The sequence below is a fragment of a genome, unplaced genomic scaffold (genome assembly GCF_019419815.1).
Source record: "Pyrus x bretschneideri cultivar Hongxiangsu unplaced genomic scaffold, Pyrus_bretschneideri_v1 Contig57, whole genome shotgun sequence".
Classification (NCBI taxonomy): Eukaryota; Viridiplantae; Streptophyta; class Magnoliopsida; order Rosales; family Rosaceae; genus Pyrus; species Pyrus x bretschneideri.
Genome location: NW_025999795.1, coordinates 2,556,152 through 2,578,841, shown reverse-complemented (window position 1 = coordinate 2,578,841; position 22,690 = coordinate 2,556,152). Strand labels below are relative to the sequence as shown.

The 22,690-nt window shown below is 38.7% G+C and overlaps 3 protein-coding genes across 4 annotated transcripts; 2 read left to right on the top strand and 1 right to left on the bottom strand.

Annotated features, from left to right (window-relative positions):
- Positions 1-117: 117 nt before the first annotated feature.
- LOC103943281 (protein FAR1-RELATED SEQUENCE 4) lies at positions 118-4,903 on the top strand. 2 transcript variants are annotated; one of them, XM_048571088.1, is made up of 4 exons: positions 118-1,152; positions 1,308-3,526; positions 3,678-3,731; positions 4,550-4,903. In XM_048571088.1, exons 2-4 carry the CDS (start codon positions 1,385-1,387, stop codon positions 4,670-4,672), a joined length of 2,319 nt encoding a protein of 772 aa, XP_048427045.1. In that variant the 5' UTR covers positions 118-1,152; positions 1,308-1,384; the 3' UTR covers positions 4,673-4,903. The 2 variants fall into 2 exon arrangements, with proteins under 2 accessions (XP_048427045.1, XP_009351809.2); XM_009353534.3 differs by lacking the exon at positions 118-1,152 and having other exon boundaries at positions 1,216-3,526.
- A 154-nt stretch (positions 4,904-5,057) lies between these two features.
- LOC103943282 (inositol-tetrakisphosphate 1-kinase 1) lies at positions 5,058-6,739 on the top strand. Its single transcript, XM_009353536.2, has one exon. The coding sequence runs from the start codon at positions 5,621-5,623 to the stop codon at positions 6,737-6,739; it is 1,119 nt and encodes a 372-aa protein (XP_009351811.2). The 5' UTR covers positions 5,058-5,620.
- Positions 6,740-11,106: 4,367 nt separating this feature from the next.
- LOC103943490 (transcription factor MYB92-like) lies at positions 11,107-13,383 on the bottom strand. The gene is made up of 3 exons (XM_009353804.3): positions 12,765-13,383; positions 11,487-12,540; positions 11,107-11,340 (listed from the first exon to the last, which is right to left on the bottom strand). Exons 1-2 carry the CDS (start codon positions 13,070-13,072, stop codon positions 11,919-11,921), a joined length of 930 nt encoding a protein of 309 aa, XP_009352079.3. The 5' UTR covers positions 13,073-13,383; the 3' UTR covers positions 11,107-11,340; positions 11,487-11,918.
- Between the last annotated feature and the right edge of the window lie 9,307 nt (positions 13,384-22,690).

Sequence of the window (22,690 nt, the reverse complement as noted above, 5' to 3'; positions counted from 1 at the left end):
GAGAGGACTCAGAGGATCTCTCTCTCTCACACAAACACACACTCTCTCTTTGTATTTAAGAAAGAGAGAGAAAGAAGGAAAGTCGTAATATTAAATAAATGAGGAGAAGGAGAGCATTGAGAAAGAGTGTGGTGTGGTCTCTCTCATTAATAATATATAAACAGAAGACAGTTTGGAAGATGAGCGTTGGGTTGGACAATTTGGAGAAGGGTAGGGACACCACCAATGCCATGCCAATTCCTACTAGACTAGACTAGGACGTATGTAATTACCATGAATAATATGTACAACTATCAGGACAGGACAGGACAGGACTCCTCAGAACCAGATTCATCCATCAAACCAAACAACTCCTTAGGATTCAGGACCAGATTAGATTACTCATGATAGAAGAGTAGGATTTCAAGTCGTGGATTTTATAGTGCAGGTGCAGCTAGTTCAACCACTAGACGATCCATTATACCAAGAGGCTCGCACCTATGACCTCTCCAAAATTCAGTAAGTAAGATGAGATCTTGTCGTCTTTCAACTGCAGAACCACGTAGAAAGTTTAATTGCTCACATATTTGATAAACGCATAACAGGATATTACCAAATCTATATAAATGGGCACAGCCTATTATTAGAGAACAATTATTGCTTGATCTGGGACACAAATGGCGTAGCTAGTTCCATTGGATGAATAGACCAAGGGCCTTTTGTTGTATGCAGGGCGGGCAAGAACTTCCCATTCTGATAACCAGCCAACAAGTGACAAGCCGCCTGGCCAGGGGAGAGCTTTGAAACACAAGGCCATCACACGCAGGACACCTGAAAGGAAGCAGCGTGTGTGGATTCCTATACTCATGTACAACAAGATGCTTAGAGTAGATGACAGTATTAGACGCCGGCAGCAGCGAGCCCATATAAATATTATATGGGCCTATTAGGCTGTAAACCAAGTCCGGGTCCTTTCTGGACTCTATCTCTCACTAGTCACCACTACAGTCTACAGTAGCTAACAAATATATAAAAATAAAAATATAAAGAAAAATCCCAAAGGGAAGGGGCTGGCTGGGAGGAGCTTGACGAAGAAGAAGCTGACAATTGAAATCGGAGCTCCAAGTCAAGCGGATCTCATCTCATCTGTTCATCAATCTGAAAAGTGAGCGAGTGAGTTGCCTTCAACTTTCTTTCTTCACTAGTTATTAGGGTAGGATTAGGATTAGGGTTACTCTGTCTCATCACTTCCTATTTGTATTTGTCTCTCTCCCTCTCTCTCTAAACCCTATTCAAGTAGTAAAATTGCACCTCCATCCATCAATCAGGCTGGCTACCTTGGTGATGGGAACACTGACCTCCCAACTTTTGAATTTATGTCCATGGGAGAAGCTTCTTTCCTTCCATGTCTGTGGGACACATGAAAACTTTTGCACCCCTTTCCTTCCCTACCACTTTTGAGGGCGGATGCGGAGTCGATTTGAATTTCCCCACCACCACCACCGTCATGGATTCCTCTGGTCCTGCCCTCGCCCTTGCCACCACTTCAATTGCAGAGCCTCATGACGCCATGGAGTTTGAATCTCATGAAGCCGCATACACCTTCTACAAAGCATATGCCAAGTCCGTGGGTTTCGGCACTGCTAAGTTGAGTAGTCGTCGCTCTAGAGCATCCAAGGAGTTCATTGATGCCAAATTTTCATGCATCCGGTACGGAAACAAGCAGCAGTCCGATGATGCTATCAATCCTCGACCTTCTCCCAAAATTGGCTGCAAGGCGAGCATGCATGTCAAGCGCAGGCCGAATGGTAATTGGTATGTTTATAGTTTCGTGAAGGACCACAACCATGAGCTTTTACCAGATCAAGCACATTTCTTTCGCAGCCACAGAAACACCGACCCCCTTAACAATGATGTTAGAATCCGGAGACGCAAGAGTTTAGCTGCAGTGTCCAGCCTCTTCAGTGCCTATCAAAATGTTGATTGTCTAGAGAGTTACTTGAGAAATCAGCATGACAAGGGACGGATTTTGGTTTTAGAAGCAGGGGATGCTCAACTGCTGCTTGAATATTTTATGCGCCTACAGGAAGACAACCCAAAATTCTTCTATGCAGTTGATCTGAATGAAGAGCATAGGTTGAGAAATGTGTTCTGGGTTGATGCCAAAGCAATGGAAGATTACACTAACTTCAACGATGTTGTTTTCTTTGACACCACATACTTCTCAAACAAGTATAAAATACCGCTGGTTCTTTTTATAGGAGTGAACCATCACATTCAGCCCACATTACTGGGCTGTGCTTTGATTGCAGATGATACGGTTTATACTTTTATGTGGCTAATGCAAACATGGTTTATAGCAATGGGGGAACAAGCTCCACGAGTAATGCTCACTGACCAGAACGATGCCATCAAAGCAGCTATTCCAGCAGTATTTCCAGGCACACGCCATTGCTTTTCTTTATGGAACATAATGGAGAAGATGCACAGGCAGCTCGAGTTTCTAAGCATGTGGCATGATAGTTTTGTGGAAAAATTTACTAAGTGTATATTCAAGTCCTGGTCAGAACAGCAATTTGAAAAGAGATGGTGGAAACTTATTGATAGATTTAATCTTAGGGAGGTTGGATGGATGCAGTCATTGTATGAAGATCGTACTCATTGGGCCCCTACTTTCATGAGAGATATATCCTTCGCTGGGTTGTCTCCAACTTCACGGTCAGAAAGTTTGAACTCTTCGTTTGACAAATATATTCAAGGGGAAACTTCACTGCAAGAGTTTATGGAAAGATACAGAGCAATTCTTGAAGATAGGTATGAAGAGGAAGCGAAAGCAAATTTTGATGCTTGGCATGGAACACCTGAGTTAAAGTCTCCATCGCCGTTTGAGAAACAAATGTCACTAGTGTACACACATGAGGTTTTCAAAAACTTTCAAGTTGAGGTTTTGGGAGCAGCTGCTTGTCATCTTAAGAAAGAAAATGAAGATGAGACAGCAACAACGTTCAGTGTCAAAGACTTTGAAGACAATCAGAATTATACTGTAGAGTGGAATGAATCAAAATCAGATATATATTGTTCTTGCCACTCCTTCGAGTATAAGGGCTATCTCTGTAGACATGCTATTGTTGTTCTCCAAATGTCTGGTGTTTTCATCATCCCTCCCAAATATATATTGCAGCGATGGACAAATGCTGCTATGAGCAGGCATGCCATTGGTGAAAGAGTGGATGAGGTTCAGTCTAAAGCCCGTCGCTACAATGATTTATGTCGACGAGCCATAATATTGGGTGAAGAGGGGTCACTCTCTCAAGAAAGTTATGATGTAGCATTATTGGCCATAAAAGAAGCGTTGAAGCAATGTGCAAGTTTAACCAACTGTCTTGAGAACAATGCAAAGCCTCATGATTCAGCAATACATGGTGTTTGCGGTGTTGATGAAGAGAATCAATGCAGCACTACATCTGGTGCCAACAAGACTCCTAGGAGAGCCGGGTCCGGGAAGGAGGTGGCTAGGAATGGAAATAGCACAAGCAAGAAAGGAAAGGTACCTGATGGTTTATTGGTCATTTTTTTTGTATTGTTTTTTCATTTGGAAAATAGCATTTAATTTTGTTGTCTGAATTTGGAAAATAGGTGAGTAGTGAAAAATGATAGAGCATTACTAAGGACTCAAGTTTGCTTAATTGGCATAACAGGTACCTCAGCTGGAAGTTACGAGCTTTGGAACGCAAGTCAGCCATTTCCAAATGGTATGTTTCCTGATAGTAAGTTGCACGCAAATTTAATAGAGGTATTCCTAAAAATGGAGCCACTTCAGAAAACTTCTACTTTTGAAGATTTTGGTCTTTCCAATCAAGACACTTTTCACTGTGCAGAAAACAAAAGCATTAATGCTGGACATGTATCTGATGAGGGGCCATGATCTAATTTGGAAATAAATTTAATCACGGATTCTAATACTGATGCTATAACTAAGAAAGAATTGAGGATAGCAGAATTTTACTGACCATAAGCCCATGTAATCGATTTCAAGGGTTTCGGTTGAGGATTCTGACCACCTTTGGTAACCTGACCTGAGAATACTCGAATCTGTATCCCCTTGCAGATTGACAGGGTTGAGTTAAACCATTGGAACGCAGTGGTTTTGTTAACATATTGAACAGTGCTTATACGTGTGCTATTTGAAATATATAGAACCCTTTCTTTGGTGTATGATGTTTGAGAACCTTTTGAACTTGGGTCTTGATGGGTATTGGACAGTGCTTACAGATGTTAAGCATAACTTACTTTCCATTTTATATCTGGTAGATATTTGAATCCAAGTTTAACTATCACCACATCAATAATTTTGATTTGAGTGTGTATCATTATAGTATACCATAACGTATATGGCACTTTTTCTGTTGCTGTGTGTGTGATGTGTGATACTGATATTATTAGTAAAGTGTTGAGTGTTGATCTCCAAGGTAGGATTTTGTATTGAAATTTTCTTCATTGGGGAAGAAAAAAAGGAGGTGGGCATGGAGTTGAGCATATGAGACTAATGGAAACTTGTTACTTGTGGCAGCAACTTTCTGACTCAAGGCCCATGCAGTTGCATAATGCGGTGCCAACAATGTTTCAGAGTGTTGCATCAACACAGCTCCATAATGCGGCATCAACACATGTGCATGAAAATCTCCCTCAATAACTCAAACATTACCTTCTCCTGTAAAGAGAGACCAGTATGCCTGTACAGACAAACCGCGGAAGGACTGAGTGAGTGAGTGACTGCAGTAAAAGTAAAAGTCAGGTGCGATTGCTGGTAAATTATATGTTGTGCGTTTAGGTGGGCAGCAGTTAGATTTCAATTGGTAATGCCCGTGTGAAACAGTTGTTTTGTAAGTTGTGCATTTTATTTTGTTAGCTTTTTGTTCGAGAAGTTGACTAGTTTGTGTGAGCTGTTAGAGTCGTGTGTGTATTTCAATAGGGATTGGGTTGGGTGGTTTCAAAGTGAGTAGTATAGAAAGAATCATTTACTTGCAGAAACTTGATTGAAGAATGAATGAGACGCGAGGGAAGGGAAGGGCGGGTAATTTTCAGCTTCTTATTCGGACTCTAAATTTGTCTTGGTATGAGGAGAATAAAATAGAGTAAATGTATCTAGCGCTTTTTCTTTTCCAATTCAGCATCTGATCATCCCAGAATCCGATTCCTATTCTGTAGTTTTTATTAAGAGCGACGGTCGCTGTCGGAGTCACAAGTCAGAGTCGAATACGAACCATGGATCGGATCCCGACGTGTTTGGAATTGAAAGTGAAAAAAGAGGAGCAAACAAAATGAAAAAAGAATTGCCACCGTGGGGTTGGGCGGGGCGGGGTGGACCGAAAGGAAAAGGAACAAGAGCCCAACTAGTAACTAAACAAACGTTGGACAGAATATGGGATTGTCCGATTGTTCTTGTCCCCATCCATAAAAAGAAAAGAAAAATATCAAAGGAAACGGTTTGAGACGTAAGTGGGTTCCCTCCCACCGAAGGTAGCGGCAGCGCGCAGCCTATATATGCCGAGGGCCGCCCCTCCTCTCTCATATACCAATATACCAATATACGATACCAGGTCCATCAGATCCAGCAGGAAGAAGGAGGAGGAGGAAAGAGATGGCGCCAAGAACAAACTCACCAGTATCACAATCAGAAGCAGCACCGGTCCGTCGCTACCGCATCGGGTATGCCTTCGCACCCAAAAAAGAGCAGACCTTCATCCAGCCCTCTCTCCTCCACCATGCCTCCCGTTACGGCATCGATTTCGTCCCCATTTCAATCCCCGTTTCCACCGCTACCGCCAAGACCCTGATCGAGCAAGGCCCCTTCCATTGCATCATCCACAAGCTCTACGGCCCCCACTGGAACCAACACCTCAAGGAATACTCGTCAAAGTATCCACAAACGCTCATTCTTGACCCGCCCGAGTCCATCGAGCGCCTCCATAATCGGGTCTCCATGCTCGACGTCGTCACCGCCTTTGAATCGAAGCCGCGTCAGTCAGGCGACAGATTCCAATCGAAGATCTCGGTGCCCAAACAGGTGCTGGTTGACCATTACCCGGAAGGTGAAGAAGCAACTAATTTGTTGGCGGGGTTGGAGTTTCCGGTGATTGCAAAACCGTTGTTGGCGAATGGCAGCGCCAAGTCGCACGAGATGTGTTTGATTTTTAGCCCCATGGGGTTGCGCAGTCTTCTGGCCGATACTGATAGTCCCATTTTGCTGCAACAGTTTGTGAACCACGGTGGGGTGGTGTTCAAGGGTTACGCAATCGGAGAGCACGTCCAGTGCGTCAAGCGGAGGTCGCTGCCGGACATTTCGGAGGAGCAGGTGACCGCACTGGAAGGAGCGATGCTTCCTTTTTCACAGATATCAAATTCTGCGAATGACGAGCATAATCTGGCTCATGATCCTCACGAAATGCCTCCGCTGGAGTTTGTTGAGGAGGTGGCGAAGGGGATACGCGTGGGCCTCAAACTCAACTTTTTCAACTTTGACGTGATAAGGGATTCGAAGGACCCCAGCAGCTATTTTGTGATCGACATCAATTACTTTCCTGGGTATGCCAAATTGCCTAACTATGAGCATGCCTTGACTGACTTTTTGCTGAATCTGCTTGCAACAAGTAGTCATCCCCAAAGCCAAAACCAAAACCAAAAGGAGCTCCTGCAGCTCAAGGAAGAAGCAGCTGCCACCAGTTTGGAGTCCGATGTCAAACAACACAGGAAGTCATAAGGAGGAGTAGGAGGAGCCGAGCAAGAGGAGGGAGATTGACAATTGTGTTACTTGGATTGGGTTTTTCCAATTTAGGTAGCTGTGAATTTCTTCTTGTGATGAGAGGCATACAGTCAATGTAGTGGAGAGTGGAAAGCGGTGAGTGCATGATATGATATGAGAGGGGTACGGTCACCATCATCGTGAGCATACATGTAGATACGAATTGCATGTAAGCTGGGTAACTGTCACATATATCATCATGTGCACCAATAAATTTCGAATAATTGCAGCAGCTACCTTTAAATTTGCAGATCACATGTCTATATATACATTTATGGTTTTGGTCTCGTCTTATTTTCCCAGATGCAGATGGAGCGACTGGTTGTCCATGAAATGAGAGCCTTTATAATTTTATGCTTAATTCTCCATCACTTCTCTCTCCCTCCCTCGTACTCTCACTCACTCACTGGCTCTCAGAAGAACAAATCTGAAACAATTAATGTTGATAACTAGAAAAACAAGTGCAACCTCCTTCCGTTTGATCATTTTGAGAACTAGTTCAGATTAATGGGATACAAAGTTTTAACTTCTTCATATTCCATACTAAGGTATTGAAATTGTTTCGATTTGTGCCTTTAGTCTGATTGAATGCATGATATTCTTAAATTGATAGTGTGGTGAGTTCGAGAACCTTACGTAGGCTAATATGTAAGACACATCTGCACCCGCAATGACAAAAAAAAAAAAAGAACTCATATTTTAAGGAGAATTAAATGTTCAAAAATTAAAGCTTCATGCCGCTTTTAAAAATCACCGCTTAGTATTACGGTTTAATGATATTTCTTTTCACTTGTAAATGAGAGATTTTAGGTTCGATTCTCGTCAAAGATGAATTTGAACTACATTCTTGCTAACCCATTGTAAGGCTAAGCCTATTCCCTAGTGTTGATAATATCGTTTGTTAAAAAAAAAAAAAAAAAAAAAGATCACCTTAATCTGAAAGATGTTAAATGTAGTTAGCCTTAAAACTAATTAATGCATAAGTTGAATTGAGGTGTTAATATCATTTTTAAAACAAAATCGTTGAGTTGATCATTCTTAAATAAATTATATTACTCTACTCAGTATTCAGTAGTCACCTCCACAAACGGTATTATGTACTTTTAGAAGAAATGAGATGGACTTAACTTCATAATGGGCTAACAATAATGTAAATCAAATTCACTTTTGACGAGAATCGAACCTAAGACCTCTCACTTACAAGTGAAGAAGAATACCACTAGATCATATCAAACAGGAGCCCTTGAATCAACTCATACAAGATACAACCTAAGTATAGCACCCTTCTATTTTTCAAATATAAAAAATGTTAGGAATATCATATTTTTATACCATGTACATGATGTGGCACATCAATTAATGATAGTATCTCATTAAATATTGTTGTATGCATCACTTGACACATTATATGATCTTACTACCATTTGTTACTCATATGTTGTTCCGTTATTAACATATACATGCATGCATACATACATACATACATACATACATACATACATATATATATATATATAAGGAGTGTATTTTTGTTGATGATTATTGTATGATACTAGTAGATTCAAAGTCCTTATATATATATATATGTATGTATGTATGTATGTGTATATATATATATGTATGTATGTATGTATGATGTATGTATATATATGTATGTATGTATGTATGTATATATATAGGGGTGAGGGGCTGGCAAGCGCGTACCAAATCATTCGAGGGTAGCTAAGCAAGGAAATAAGCAAAGACAGCTTATGGTCATGTGCGGACAAAAAAGTATCACAATCTGCTTATATAAATAAATAGCGTACCTACGATCGCTTGCTTGATTGCCCTCTTTTTAGCTACTTACTCGGGAACTAGCTTCGCACCTCACCCCGAGAACTCAAAGGTGCGTAGCTTGTTCCACAATTAAACGGTTCTGCGTGTATCCCCTCACCTAATACCACCTACTCAGGGTTGAAAGAAAGTAGCTAAATCGCCTGTATAACAGATCTACGAATAGCCAACGCCTCTAACAACGTATTTTAGGGCGGTTCCTTAGGCACCTTCACATCTACATCTACTTATAACAAGCACGTACACACAAGCAAGCTTGAATCCTGTTATTTTAACTGAGAATGCCGTTACTTATAATTGCAGCAACACTATTTGTGTGTATCCCGATTGTCTGATTGGCATGACAATCATGAAAACTTAGGTGAGAATCTATACATATTTGGCAAGAGTAGGTATAGGGTTAGTTGCGTTTATAGGTCAATACTCAATATATAGGGTACCAACCCTTGTCGTCGTTGTACAAGAAGGTTAGCTTGCTTCTAATTGGGATTTCTCTTTAGAAATCTTATGAATATATTTTGGGTAAATTACACTTTCATACCTCAGGTTTAAGGTTTATTTCAATTCCTTACAACATCTTTAAAACATTTCACTTTCATACCTTAAATACTATTTTATTTCAAAATAATACCTCTGTTACATTTTCAATCCATTGATCTGTTAAATGCTGATGTGGCTGCCAAATGTCTGCCACGTGGCAAATAAAATATTTTTTTTTACTTTTTTTTTTTTTTAAAACTTGAATTTTCTCAAAAAAAAAAATGAAAAAAAATTGAAACTAGTGCCTTTCCCCGCCACCCCCCCCCCCAAGCGACCCTAACCCAAAACCCAAAAACCTGCAAGACGAAGAAGAAGAAGAAGAAGAAGAAGAAGAAGAAGAAGAAGAAGAGGGAGAGAAAAAAAAAAAAAAAGCCCCAGTTCATCCCACCTGAGCCACCCTTTTCTCCCATCCCCCATCACCCACAAAAATTCCACCTGAGATTAGGTGGATCTACCACAAAACCAGTCCAAAAATCATCTCAAACTCAAAGTATTTTCAAAACCCACCCATACTGAAAATCACGAGATCCTTACCCGAGGGGGGCGGAGAAGGGGGAAGGTCACACGGCCCCGGGGGGGGGGTGTGTGTGGGGACGAACTGGGTTTGGGGGGTTTTTTTTTTTCTTCTTCTTCTTCCTCCCTCTTCTTCTTCTTCTTCTTGCTGGTTGCAGAGGTTTTTTGGGTTAGGGATAGGAATGTGGGTCGCTGGGGGTGGGGGGGGGGAGGGATACTAGGTCTGTTTTTTTTTTTTTTTTTTTTAAGAAAATTCAGGTTTAAAAAAAATTATTTTATTTGCCACATGACAGACATTTGGCAGCCACGTGGCGTATATGTAGCAGCCATGTCAGTATTTAACAGATCAATGAATGGAAAATGTAATGGAGGTATTATTTTGAAATAAAATAGTACTTAAGGTATGAAAGTGAAATGTTTTGAAGATGTGGTAAGGAATTGAAATAGACTCTAAACCTGATGTATGAAAGTGTAATTTACCCACATATTTTTCTTAATTACTTCAAAATCAATTAAATGGGGTCTGCATGTCACCTTTGCATCCTCCGACACCTATATCATAACAAAGTTATATATACACACATATATCATGACAAAGTCTTAGCTTTTTTTTATTTTTTTGTTTTTATTTTTAACAAATCACTCACTAAATACTGGCAGCGGAACTCAAATTTAACCCTTGTTCTAACAAGTGAATAAACCTTACCAACTCAATGTGTAATGTAAAGTCTCGGGTTTTTTTTTTCTATCAAAAGTTTGATATAAGTATGAATTAGTTTTTTGTCAAACATCAGATTTGTTAAATTAGATGTTACATCAGGTAGTCAATGAGACTCAAACTCATATCGTAACGCAAGAACAACACTCATTTCATCAATATGGTAGAGGATCACTTGCCGTATTTGATTTGTTGTAGCTAGGGTTTCGTGACTGTACACGTTACGGAGATGTTTGACATGAGGTTCAAAGGTCAAACCCTATTTTTACTTTTTACTTGAATTGTCTTTTTCACTTACCAATTTCAATTCGTGCCTGGTTTTGTACCATGCACCCACTGTTTGGTCACCATGGCAAAGATCCCCTCTAGGCTCTAGCTCCAATGTCAAATGAAATGAAAATTGGGATTGGAGTTGTAGATTTACCAACAGGATCCTCTCTGAATGTTTTTGGTGAGGATTTTAGGGATCAGTGAATCGTTTTCGTTCATTGTACATCGTGCGGTAAGTTTTTATCAAATACTATTTGTGTTTAATTTTAAATAAAAATATTTAAAATGATTTATGACCACACGATGTACGATGAACGATGAACGAACATGATTCACAAATTCACAAAATCCTCACAAAGAAGATCTAGCGCAGATCCAGATTCATAGATTTATAGCCAGATCAAGAAACAAAAAAAGTATACATAATAAAAAACGGATCAGTTCAAGCTGATACTATATATGTGGTTCAATAAATTTAAAAAAACTATTACACAAGAAAAATACCATGGGTATACCCATTTTTTTGTTTTTACATAATTGGAAAGCCATCGGTACGTATATGTAGATGAACATACTAAAGTTATTGATCTGGTATACTATATAATTAAATGGATCGATCCAGCTGGGACATGAAATGAAACTGATCTTCTACGAGATTGGCCATGTCTGCAAAGATGCTAAGCTGCAAATTAATGACAAAATATATACATCATTATTCATGCATGCAAAAGAATTAAAGAGCAACAGCAACAGTTCATTATTAGATAACTAAAGAAAAGGAAATAAACAAAACAGAGAGAACAAGATTAATATATTCTTAGTACTTACGATCTAGGATGATGTGTTTCCAGTAAGAATGATTAGTTGATTCGTCATGATGATCCATAAGATCCCCCCAAGCTTCAAAGGTGGTTGAAGTAGTTGAAGTACTGGGTGAGTTTGGGTCAGAAATTACATGATCTTGATTAGTATTAGGGTTATTAGTACTAGTATCAACAATCTTATTTCCCGTCATTAGATTAATATTGGCAGCAGAACACTCGGGTGAGGGCACCAAAAGAGGTAGTTGATGATGATCTGAAGTTACTGTTGGAGTTACATATGAATATGATCCTGATGATGGGCCACCAATCTGCTGGCCGATCTTGTTCATCATCGTGCCGGCCGTATAAATCAAGTTTGAGGCTAGGCCTGCGCTGCTTGCCACGTATACCGGCAGTGGCTTCTGATCGTGCTCAAGAAGATGAGGAGGTTTATGTATTATGTTTGGAATATTAAGTGGGAAAATTGAGTATTAGTATGAACGGGTGCACCAATATTGACGCTAAAACTTTGGGGATGATGATGAGAATGATATTGACCACATATCTGTTGATGATGATCATCGGGAACTGAATTATTATATGAATATGATGATGACCCTAAAAGATAATTAAGAGCGGCCTCCACATAATTATTATTATTTGGAGGACTACTGCCAGTGCTTAGGAGTTGCTGTTGAAGTATGGTTTGCAAGACTTCGGTTTTGGCGTCGGACAAGTGGAGCCCCAGGAGAGCATTCATATTCACATTATTATTGATGTTGTTAATACGGTCCCATTCCCATGGATTATTCAGCATCAGAGGATTACATGTACTAGTGCTTGAACAAGAAGAAGAAGAAGAAGAAGCAGCGAGCAACTGCGGAGCCAAACTGGAAAGAATTTGATTGATGATCATGAGATACTGATGATGATCAATGTTAGTACCAGTGGTTGAGATTGGTTTGTGGGTGACAGGGTCGATTCCCATTTGGAACAGCTTCTTTTTTAAATGGGTATTCCAAAAGTTCTTGATTTCGTTATCCGTCCTTCCAGGAAGATTGCTAGCTATCGCCGACCATCTGCATATATGCGCGCTTTAAGGTAAGTTAATTGCCATGCACTCGATTAATTAACAAAATTTTACATGATATTAATTCCATATGTTTAAATTAGTCTTTATAGAGAGATATGCATGCATATGGATCATTAATTTAAAGAAAGAGAAGGAGAAGAATTAATACATAATTAATCAAAGATATATTTAGGGACCACCAACTACTGGTAGTTAATCATTAGTACGTACTTGTTGCCAAGAAGAGAATGGAGGTTGATGATGGTTTGCTCTTCTTCCTGGGAGAAGTTACCCCTCTTGATGTCAGGCCGGAGATAGTTGGTCCAGCGCAGCCTGCAACTCTTACCGCACCTGTTCAAACCTGCCAGCTTGGGGAGTGCTCTCCAACTCCCATGCCCGTATCTTTCAAGGTATTCCACCAGCTTTTGATCCTCTTCTGGTGTCCATGGCCCCTTCTTTATCATTGTATCTGTGCTGCTCTTTTCATCTTGATCATCATCGCACCACGCTGATGCTGTTGCTGATGATCTCCCCATCATTAATAATAAGATCGATCAATTACCTTTAATATATTATGCACCCAACAAAAAAAAAAAAGAAAAAAAAAAAAGAACGAGTTAGGAAAATTGATGGAGGAAATATATACATATCAAGTTCAATTTACATTACAATATATTGTATATGCATGAACTACTTTTTTTACTATGTGGCAGTTAATTCATTAAGGCACATTTATATATATGATTGTTAAGTACCTAACGATTGAAGAGCAAAAACAAAAAATTCAACAAAATATAGTGTATATGTACGTACATAATATATTATAATTTTCCAACCTCATATAGTATATATCAGTTGTTAGATCGGGCGACGATAGATCGAAGATAATTAAACGGTAGGATTAGCTAGCGTTGGAAATATGCTGCCGAGGAGTACTATATATAGAGCTAGCAAATGTGTGTATGGACTATGGATGCATGCATATGCATATATGTATATATATATGGTGGATGATGCCTTGGCAATGCAAAGCTTTGACCCCTTGAAAATAGCTTGACTTCTTAAGGAGAACGGATCGAGGACACGTCGATAAAATTTCTCCAACACGGGAAGAAACCTTAGCTCCCTCTAACCCTAATTCACTCCGACAAACAAAAAAAACCTAATTCATTTTTATTAATTTCAATCAATGAATTGGGGCTTGTATTATATTAACCTAATACATAAGCACACGCAAATTACACCATCGATGGACCATTCTCCTCTAGAAAAGTGAGTATGAGGGTCCCGTCAAAGCCTAACTCTAACTTCTAACTTCTAATGTCTAACTACATATTTTTATTTTGTTTGCTATAACTATAATATACAAATACTAGTATATATTTTGGTATCAAATTCACCGTTAAGATTTTTTACTTACAAATAAAGATCGAGAATATCAATAGACTGTATTATTAGGTAACAAAAATACTACTAGCACTAACCAACAATATAACTTGAAAACATGTACCCTAACCATTAGCACTATTCATAATTAATTATTCGTGGGACGTTATATATGTGTTTTTTGTTAATCGACGTTATATATGTGTTTTGTGTGTGTGTGTGTGTGTGTGTGTATTAAAGGGAGACTCGAATTAGTAAACTTGGGATCTCTAGTTCCTAACGATGAGAGAGAGAGAGAGATCATGTATATATGGAGTATTAGGTGGGATCAATTTCAATTATATTAATATATTGTAAATTTCAAGGAATTCTATCAGTGATATAGAAGAAAGTAAATTAATTTTCAAACCATAACCAACTTTATTTCACAGAATATAGTAGGGGTGTGCTATCCAGTCCCCACCGCACACTCCACACTTTCTGGTATATTGATCGTCAGCAATGCTATCCTAATTGCTAGGTCTCTCTCCGTACAAAAAGTTTTGATATATTCTTATATAATATAGAATATAAATATATAGGTCCAGGGAAAGCAATCTCCAAATCTCCATCCTCCAACTAATCAACGTCAGGATTGTTGCACAGTTGATCTTCTTTTCACCAGACCAATCTTTTTTTCTTTTTTTTTTTTAATTCCAGTCTTTCTTTCTTTTTCTTTTTCTGTTTTTAAGAATAAAAAAAAAAACCATTAATTTCCAAGTCCACTAACGTAATAGTTTCAGTCCAAAACACATGTATAAGGTGCTCGACAAGGGGAAGCAAGTAATTATTATATCAAATAAAATAAAGTTGTAACCATTCATCCCCAAAAATAATGTAAATTATAGAGACAATAATCATCAATATCATGCCGACATTCCCAATCATAGATATACTACTTACGTTCCAACAAATTAAAAGCTAGAAAATGATTTATAGCAAAGGACCAAATCGGATTGCCTCCTTCTTCTTCCTCGTCTTCTTCTCTTTTCTATATATCCCTGTAGGCTAGCTGCAGCCTGTAGCTACAGAATTACGGATTTCGGCTTCTTAGCTAGCTGGTGATGACATCATTGCTTACTAGTAGTCAATGTGTGCGGGGGTTAATTAAAAAGATACTAGTGTGTATGCTGGGCGTTATCCAAATTTACAAGTCACGTTGCTTTTATTATATAGTTTATTGGGCGACCATTTTTATCTCATGAGAGTTCTATTTAGTAACACACACAAAAAAGAAGATTAATTAGTCTAATTAATTAATTAGATGCTGTGTGGGAAATGATTAAAAAAAAATTGAAAAGAAGAGGAAGTCGACTAAAAGAATATAAAAAGCGACAAAAAAAAAAAAGACTAAAAGAATATAAAAAAGGCGGCCTAGCTAGCTAGGACATACTTTTTCTTATATGCTGATTTGAATTCATAAGCAATCGTAAGAACGTTCCGTAACGCCAAGGCATGCGAATAGGTAGCAAGGTTAAAACTTAAAAGGTAGTTGTATACAATTTCAGAGCATGCAGTAATATTAATTTTGGGAGGTATCAAAATTCATCCCGGCAAGGTAAAGCCTCATCTGGGTTCTACCTAGGACTTCCTTATATCTCATTTTCAGATGAGAATGAATCTTGTAGATAGAAAGTTGATTAGCATATATATAATTGCAAGCATGCATGCATGCATGTGGAACAATTAAAAAGGTTAATTTTGCTCTAAAATTCAATTACTCTACTACGAATAAATCATGGCATGACCAAATTAAGCGAGTACTTGCTTGCTGGTCGTGTACGTACGTACTTTCCCTTTTTCTGAAATATAATTAACAATATATATATATGAAGCAATTTCATTATCCAAACCAGGCCATTTTGCATGCTTAGTCAACGTATATTTATCATCACTTCCGCATATCCACTCCCCGGTTTTTTTTTTATTGTTCAAGATGAATGAAGTAAGGTTTTTGCTTGGCAGAGATTTTAAGAATTACTTAAAAGAATTATTGCTATATGATGATTTCAAGAATCAAAGCTTCAATTAAGCTAAAACTCAGAGACCAATGTTCCAATTTTGATAAAAATCCACTTCCAGGATAAAATAGTTTAAGGTTAAATTTCAAAATTCTCTACTAATCACACACAATTCGGAATGCTCCATACAAAAGAGAAATACTATGAAGTAAGGAAATCTAAACGCTAGCCTAGAATACAAGTAAGATGAATAAGTAAAATGATGGGGTTTTTCACCACTTGCAAAAGTAGGGATAAAAACACCTAAAATACTTGCAAGAATACAAGGTAATCGTACTATAGTCGGCTCTAGCAAGGTTGTTCTCTACAAAAATTGAATGAATATTTATGCCAAACCAAATCTTAATTAATTTCTTAAAACAAAGTTCGAGAAAAAGGTTGATTTTTTATTTAAAATAATAAAAACGAATTTAATAGAAATAATTAAATAAATCGGCAAAAAAAAAAAAAAAATTGAAAGAAAATGGTTTTTGAAAATTGAATCGTAAAAGTACTAGGGTTCCGTCATCACCTTAACAATCATATGTAGTTCTTCCAATTACTTATGACTTACACATGCATATTCTGAAGGTTAGGTTTTTCCTAAAGAATGCCTACTTGGACCTCTAACATAGAGGGTATATCAAACATGCAATCCGTTTGTGGTATTCAGATTAAATCTAAACATGCACGACTCATTAAGTTTTGTGAAAACCCTCTGAAAAACCATGCGACCCTTAGGATGTGGTATTCATCCTAAGTGAACTTGCACATATTAACCACAAGAAGTCTTCGTCAATTTCAGGGACTGATCTCCGACCAAAACTACATCAAATTTCTTTTCTAAGTATCCTAATGGTGATCAAGCATTAAGACAAATAGATAGCTTAAACACGGTGATGCATAATATCTTAAGTAAATTGAAAAGAAATTACAAATTCTTGCTAAGGCTCGTGGCCTCGCCCTAGCAAAAGAGAATTAGTTACGAACAATCATAAAACAATTTATTATTGAAAATAGAAAAATGATAGAAAATACCTTGAAGGAAGAATACAAATCCTCAAAGCCTAGCTAAGTTCTCCAAATCGATGCTTCTTCTCTCTAAAACTCTAATGGCTAAATAGCCTTATTTATACATACTACTACATAATAAAATCTTTACTAGAAAAAAGTCTTCTAAAATTAGGGAACATAGCAGAATAAGATAACTAGGAAATACATTCATATTCTAACTTTAGGAAATCTAGCCAGCCACAAAGAATCTTAAGTTTCTGGATCTTAGGGCTCCAAAACAGGCCCAAAATGACTTGAATTAAAGTTTAGGATGTCCCGAACATAATTGCAGAAGGCCTTAAACCCAAAAGACATCATCTTGGATGCCAAAAAGCCCAAATAAACCCAAAATGTCACTTTGACAACACTGCGTGCTGCTCTTTTATTTCTTCTCCATACATAAACCACTTCGTAGAAAAATATGAAACTTTGATATGATCAAGCTGAAAGACTAATGAACATCCTACAATTGGAATCACTCCGAAATTCATCCGTTTGCCACTTTTTGCTCAAGAGGAAGTCAAATGTCCTACATTGGAAATATAATTCAAAGTATCAAAATTCTTCCAAAATAACCAATAAATTAATACTAAGCTAATGGTAAAATATATAGTATGACATCGACTCATCATAAAAAATAAAAAAAAAAAAAAAAAAAGAGTAATTACTTAGAAAATAAAGAAAACTCTAATTACAACCATTTTGTTGGTGTAAAAAGATTATTGAAGTACTTAAAAGGGTACTATGTCTTTTGATCTTATTTATAGAAAGGGGGATTCGGATTTAAGAGCGTATAGTGATGTAGAGTGGGCCTGGAAATTCCTTATAAGTTACTTAGAGTTCTGTTTGAGTTTAGGGTGATGACATTTCAGGCAAACATATGGACAACATATAATTGATTGATATGAAGCATGCAAATAGAAGTATCTCTTACAAAAAATACGCATGTACTTATATATAGATATGTATAACATTATATATACTTGTAAGAAATCCCAAAATTAAGTGAGCTGCATCAGTTCATATTTGGTGCACTTGTATGGACAGTATGCTTGCATTTTATATGGACTTGAAAGAGTGGCACACACAGGATAAATGCCATTATGAGAGGGAAAACTTAAGAAAACTAACTATTTGAATTAAGAGCCAGTTGAATGACTGAAAACTGCTTGTAACTGATATCCTTGATGGAAGGAAGAGTTGCAATACATAATATCTTCTCGGTCCCTCTTCTCGGGTGTGGGATTTCATTTCTTGTAAGAACTAGTTCCATTGAGAGTTCAGAAATCCATTTTATATCCAGTTGAGGAGAAGACAAGATTAACTAATGGCTTTGTGTTCTACTACAAGTAAGTGACTACACTTCGTAATTGAAACCTTAAGCATGCATATAAACTGACTTAAATGCAGTACATGCAATATCGTGATTAATATTGCAATGTAGTTCATTAGGGTTTAGTTGTAATCAATCCTTGTAAACTCCAACATGTGGTATCAGAGCCACACAATTTAAACCCTAATTGAGATTATGTTTGTTTATATGCTTCCGCTGTGCAAGATGATGTTTCGTTTTTGAACTTCTTGTTGTGTATAAGTTACTGCATTTCAATTTAGTGTTTTTTGACTGAATAACGTATGCATGCTATAATTATATATATAGAGAGAGAGACACACACACACACACTTTCTACGGAAACTATACATACACATATAATATAGAAGAGGTCTAAGAGAAATATATAGAAGTGAGATGATCTATATTATTTTGTGTATGTCGCTCTCTGTCACATGGGAAGAGAGAAGTCAATGTTCGATCGGTGTTTGATCGCATGGGTACACTGGTCGATCGGTCGCAAACAAGTTATAATGACATTGATGTTAGGGCAGAGAAGTAAGAACCACACGATTGACAAGGAGAGAACGACATCAATCACCAGTCATCAGAATGACTAAATATGGTATAGACAACATGCAACTATTAATGACTTGTCTTAGGATTTGAATATTCAAAGTCTCGAAATTGTTTTATTTCAAGGTTTAATTTAAAAACCTCGACATGTTTTTTTCTCCTCTTTATGACTAATTAAATTCATAAAATGGTTTCCACAAATCAAAACCAATTAGCTTGAACATCATGAGTTTGACAAAGAAAACTCAATTTTGTTACAACTTGAAACCTTTACCTCACTTGACGGATTAACTAACCATACAAATAAAAAATTGAGTGAACTTGAAAGACTATTTGTGCAAATATTAACATTAATTTTGACCTTAAATAGATGAAGTGCAACACGTACCATCAGAGGAGACGAAACACTCCAATCCAGTAACTCATGATCCACACACGTATTGCATAATATATATATATATATATATATATAAAATCTTCTTGAGTTATCATCTTGACAATATATATAAAACAGAAGTTTTAATGACACCTATATATATACACACACACACAGAGGTTGATGCGCACCATGCATGACTGACCTTGGACTAGCTACCATTGTGACGTGGTTGTGTATATATCTACTAATCAACCAGTTAAAAGAATAATACCGTGCATGGTGCGATTCATATAATCATTCAATTTTTTAATCTTTTTTTTTAAATCATTCTTATAAAAGAATTATTTGAAAAGAAGATTGTTTATTTATCCAAATGGTCGCATTTGAAATACATTGTAGATGTTGTAGCTATTTTCTAATCATGAAGATAGAACACGGATCGAATTAATGGCATTCATATGTCTTAATTAGGGAGTAATGTTATTCATACCATATTTTTGTACCACATTTTCATACTACCTTAGATGATATTTGATTTGGAGAGCCACATCATTTGAATTAAAACTTGCTAAGGCAGTCCCTTCGCTTTGTCTGCTCGTACCAGACCACCGCTACTCTCTCCCTTTCTCCTCACACCGAACCCAGAATCAAGAACGACCTCATATTCAAACCTCCGAGGAAGATCCCGCTCTCGCCATCTTTCGTTTCACCTCCGAGGAATCAATTTGGGAGTGGGGGGTGTTGGGTCTGTGCAGAGGCTGTGTCTGTAAAGAGGGAGAGGGAAATGGTATATTGGATTTTTTTTCTATTTTGGCACCAGTTTCAGAGACGCAACTAGCCCTCCATTGAATCCTCCACCAAAAGTAATTTATTCAACTGGGTTTTGCATTTTCCTTCAAATTTTGAGGAATTGATGTCCAAGGAGCTAGCTTTAGCTTTGTCAATAAATGGATCTTGTTTGTTTCTTCAGATTCTGAAATTTTGAGAAGCAAATTTAGCAACTTGGAATTAATTTTGTTAATGGCTTATTGGAAATGGTTTTCTCAGGTTAGGTATGACGCATGAAGCTGGATTTCATTTTTCAGGTCAATCATGCTTCTTAATCCGATACTTCATTATATGTTTCATTAAGTTTATACAACTTAGTTTATTCTAAGTCAGTACAACTGTACAATTTAGTTAATTTTAAGTCAGTCTAACTTAATCTCTGAAGTTAATTCAGTTCGAGATAATTCGATGCAACAAACTCATTCTTAGTATCTTTGACAATGCTTCTTGGCTCCACCAGTATCTTGATATTTATTTTCCCCATATACTTTTTCGGTTTATCTTTGTCCACTAATATTTCGACATGTGATTTCCACTATTTGTGCAATGAACTAAAAATTACATTACCAAAAAAAACAAATTGATTTGGGAACATCAAATGAATTAATGTGAAGGATGAATAAGACAAAAGGAAAGAAGGAGAAGAAAATTGCAGTTGATCTCAGTTTCATAAATGCGTGGAAATTAAATGACACGAGGTCGTCATGCATGCATGCATGGCCAGTAATCATGTCAGGTGGACAATTAAATGATAAACAAAAACGGAAAAATTACATGGATCAAGCATTAATTAATACCTGATCATCATGCGACTGGGGGAAGTACTGTCCTCAGTCAGGACTCAGGATTATATAGTAAGAGTAGCATTTTTTAGGAGATAAATTACATTACATAGATGTCCAGCAGGAAGAAGTTCGTGGGTCCCAGACGGCCGGGAGCATGAACTTCATACCATTCTCTCCTATGGCGTTGTAGGAGGCACCGGTAGCGGGGTCGACCTCAACCTTGCCGGTCTGGCCTGGGACGGCGCCGCTTCCGAAGATGTTTTCGCAGGCCGTGACGGCCTCGATGGGGTCGCTCTTGGGTCCCGGCTTGAAGAATCCAGTGTTAAATGGGTTGGTGACGGCGGCAGCCAAGCCGGAGGCGAAGTGGACCACCATGGCGTCAATGCCCATGTCGCCGTTGGGGGGCTTCACCGGCACTTGATTAGGAGTACCGTAGTCCAGCCTCTGGAATGGCCAAGCGCAACTCCCGGCGCACAAGATTTCGGGGTTGCCGACGACGATGTAGGGTCTGTTCTCAACCAAGCCATGCTCGTAGCATCTGCCACGGCACAAGCTGTGCACCGTCACTTGGCTCCCGGTAAAGATCACGGTAATAGTGTTGGGCTTTCCGGAGTCGGCCTTCTTTAACAGTCTCTTGATGAACTCATAGGTTATCACTTTTCCGATCGAGTACTTGTCGTCGCTCTGCTGGGTCCCCACCTTGATGCGGAGTTTGGGTGGGGTACCCTTACCGGGGGTTGGACTAGCGAACAATTGGTAGCTCTCGACGATGTCCCACCACCTGTGCACCGCCGCTACGTGATCGTTCTCCGTGTTCTCGAGGGACCTCAGGAAAGTCCGAATCACTTCCCTCTGTTCGGTTTTGAACTCACCGTAAAATAGGATGGAAAGGTTAATGTCGCCGGTCATCAGAGGCCCTCCGTGGTATGTAATGGGTCCGCCAACTCCAGGAGCTGGGACGGTGCCGCCGGTAGCATGTGCTGCACCACCGGCGTTTGGAGTTGGAGTTGGATTAGCACCACCAGCGTTTGGAGTTGGAGTTGGATTAACACCACCGGGTGGGACGGTGCCGCCGGAAGCGGGTACTGCACCACCGGCGTTTGGAGTTGGAGTTGGATTTGCACCACCAGCGTCTGGAATTGGAATTGGATAAGCACCACCAGCGTTTGGCATTGGAGTTAGATAAGCACCTGGACCAGCGTTTGGAATTGGAATTGGATTAGCGCCAACAGTTCCAGGTGCTGGGACGGTGCCGCCGGCAGCAGGTGCTGCACCAACAGCGTTTGGAGTTGGAGTTGGCTTAGCACCACCGGGTTTAGCGCCAGCAGTTCCATGTGCACCACCTTTTTGTGGACCGCCATGTTTCTGTGCACCACCTTTATTTGCACCGCCGCCTTTGCCATGTCCGCCCCCGCCACCTTTGCCATGTCCGCCTCCGCCACCTTTTCCCTTTTTGGAGGCCAAAACCAACGTAGTGGTAGTAACATCGAGGAGCAATACAAGGCAGAGAGCGAGGGCTGCAAGCTGCCGGTTCCCCAGGCGATTACCCATCGCTGGGAGAGAAGATGACGCTGTCATTATAAATTTATTCCTTGTTTTTTGTTATTTTTTCTTCAATTCCAAGTTTACGTGGTTTCTTCTATTCTGTACCTCACCCCTATATATACACACGCACACACATATTAATTGCAAGAAACATGCATGCATGCATGTGTGAGGCTGGAGGCTGAGTTTCCCCCGCTCCACAAATTAAGGGCAACTCTCCCTCCAAATATTTC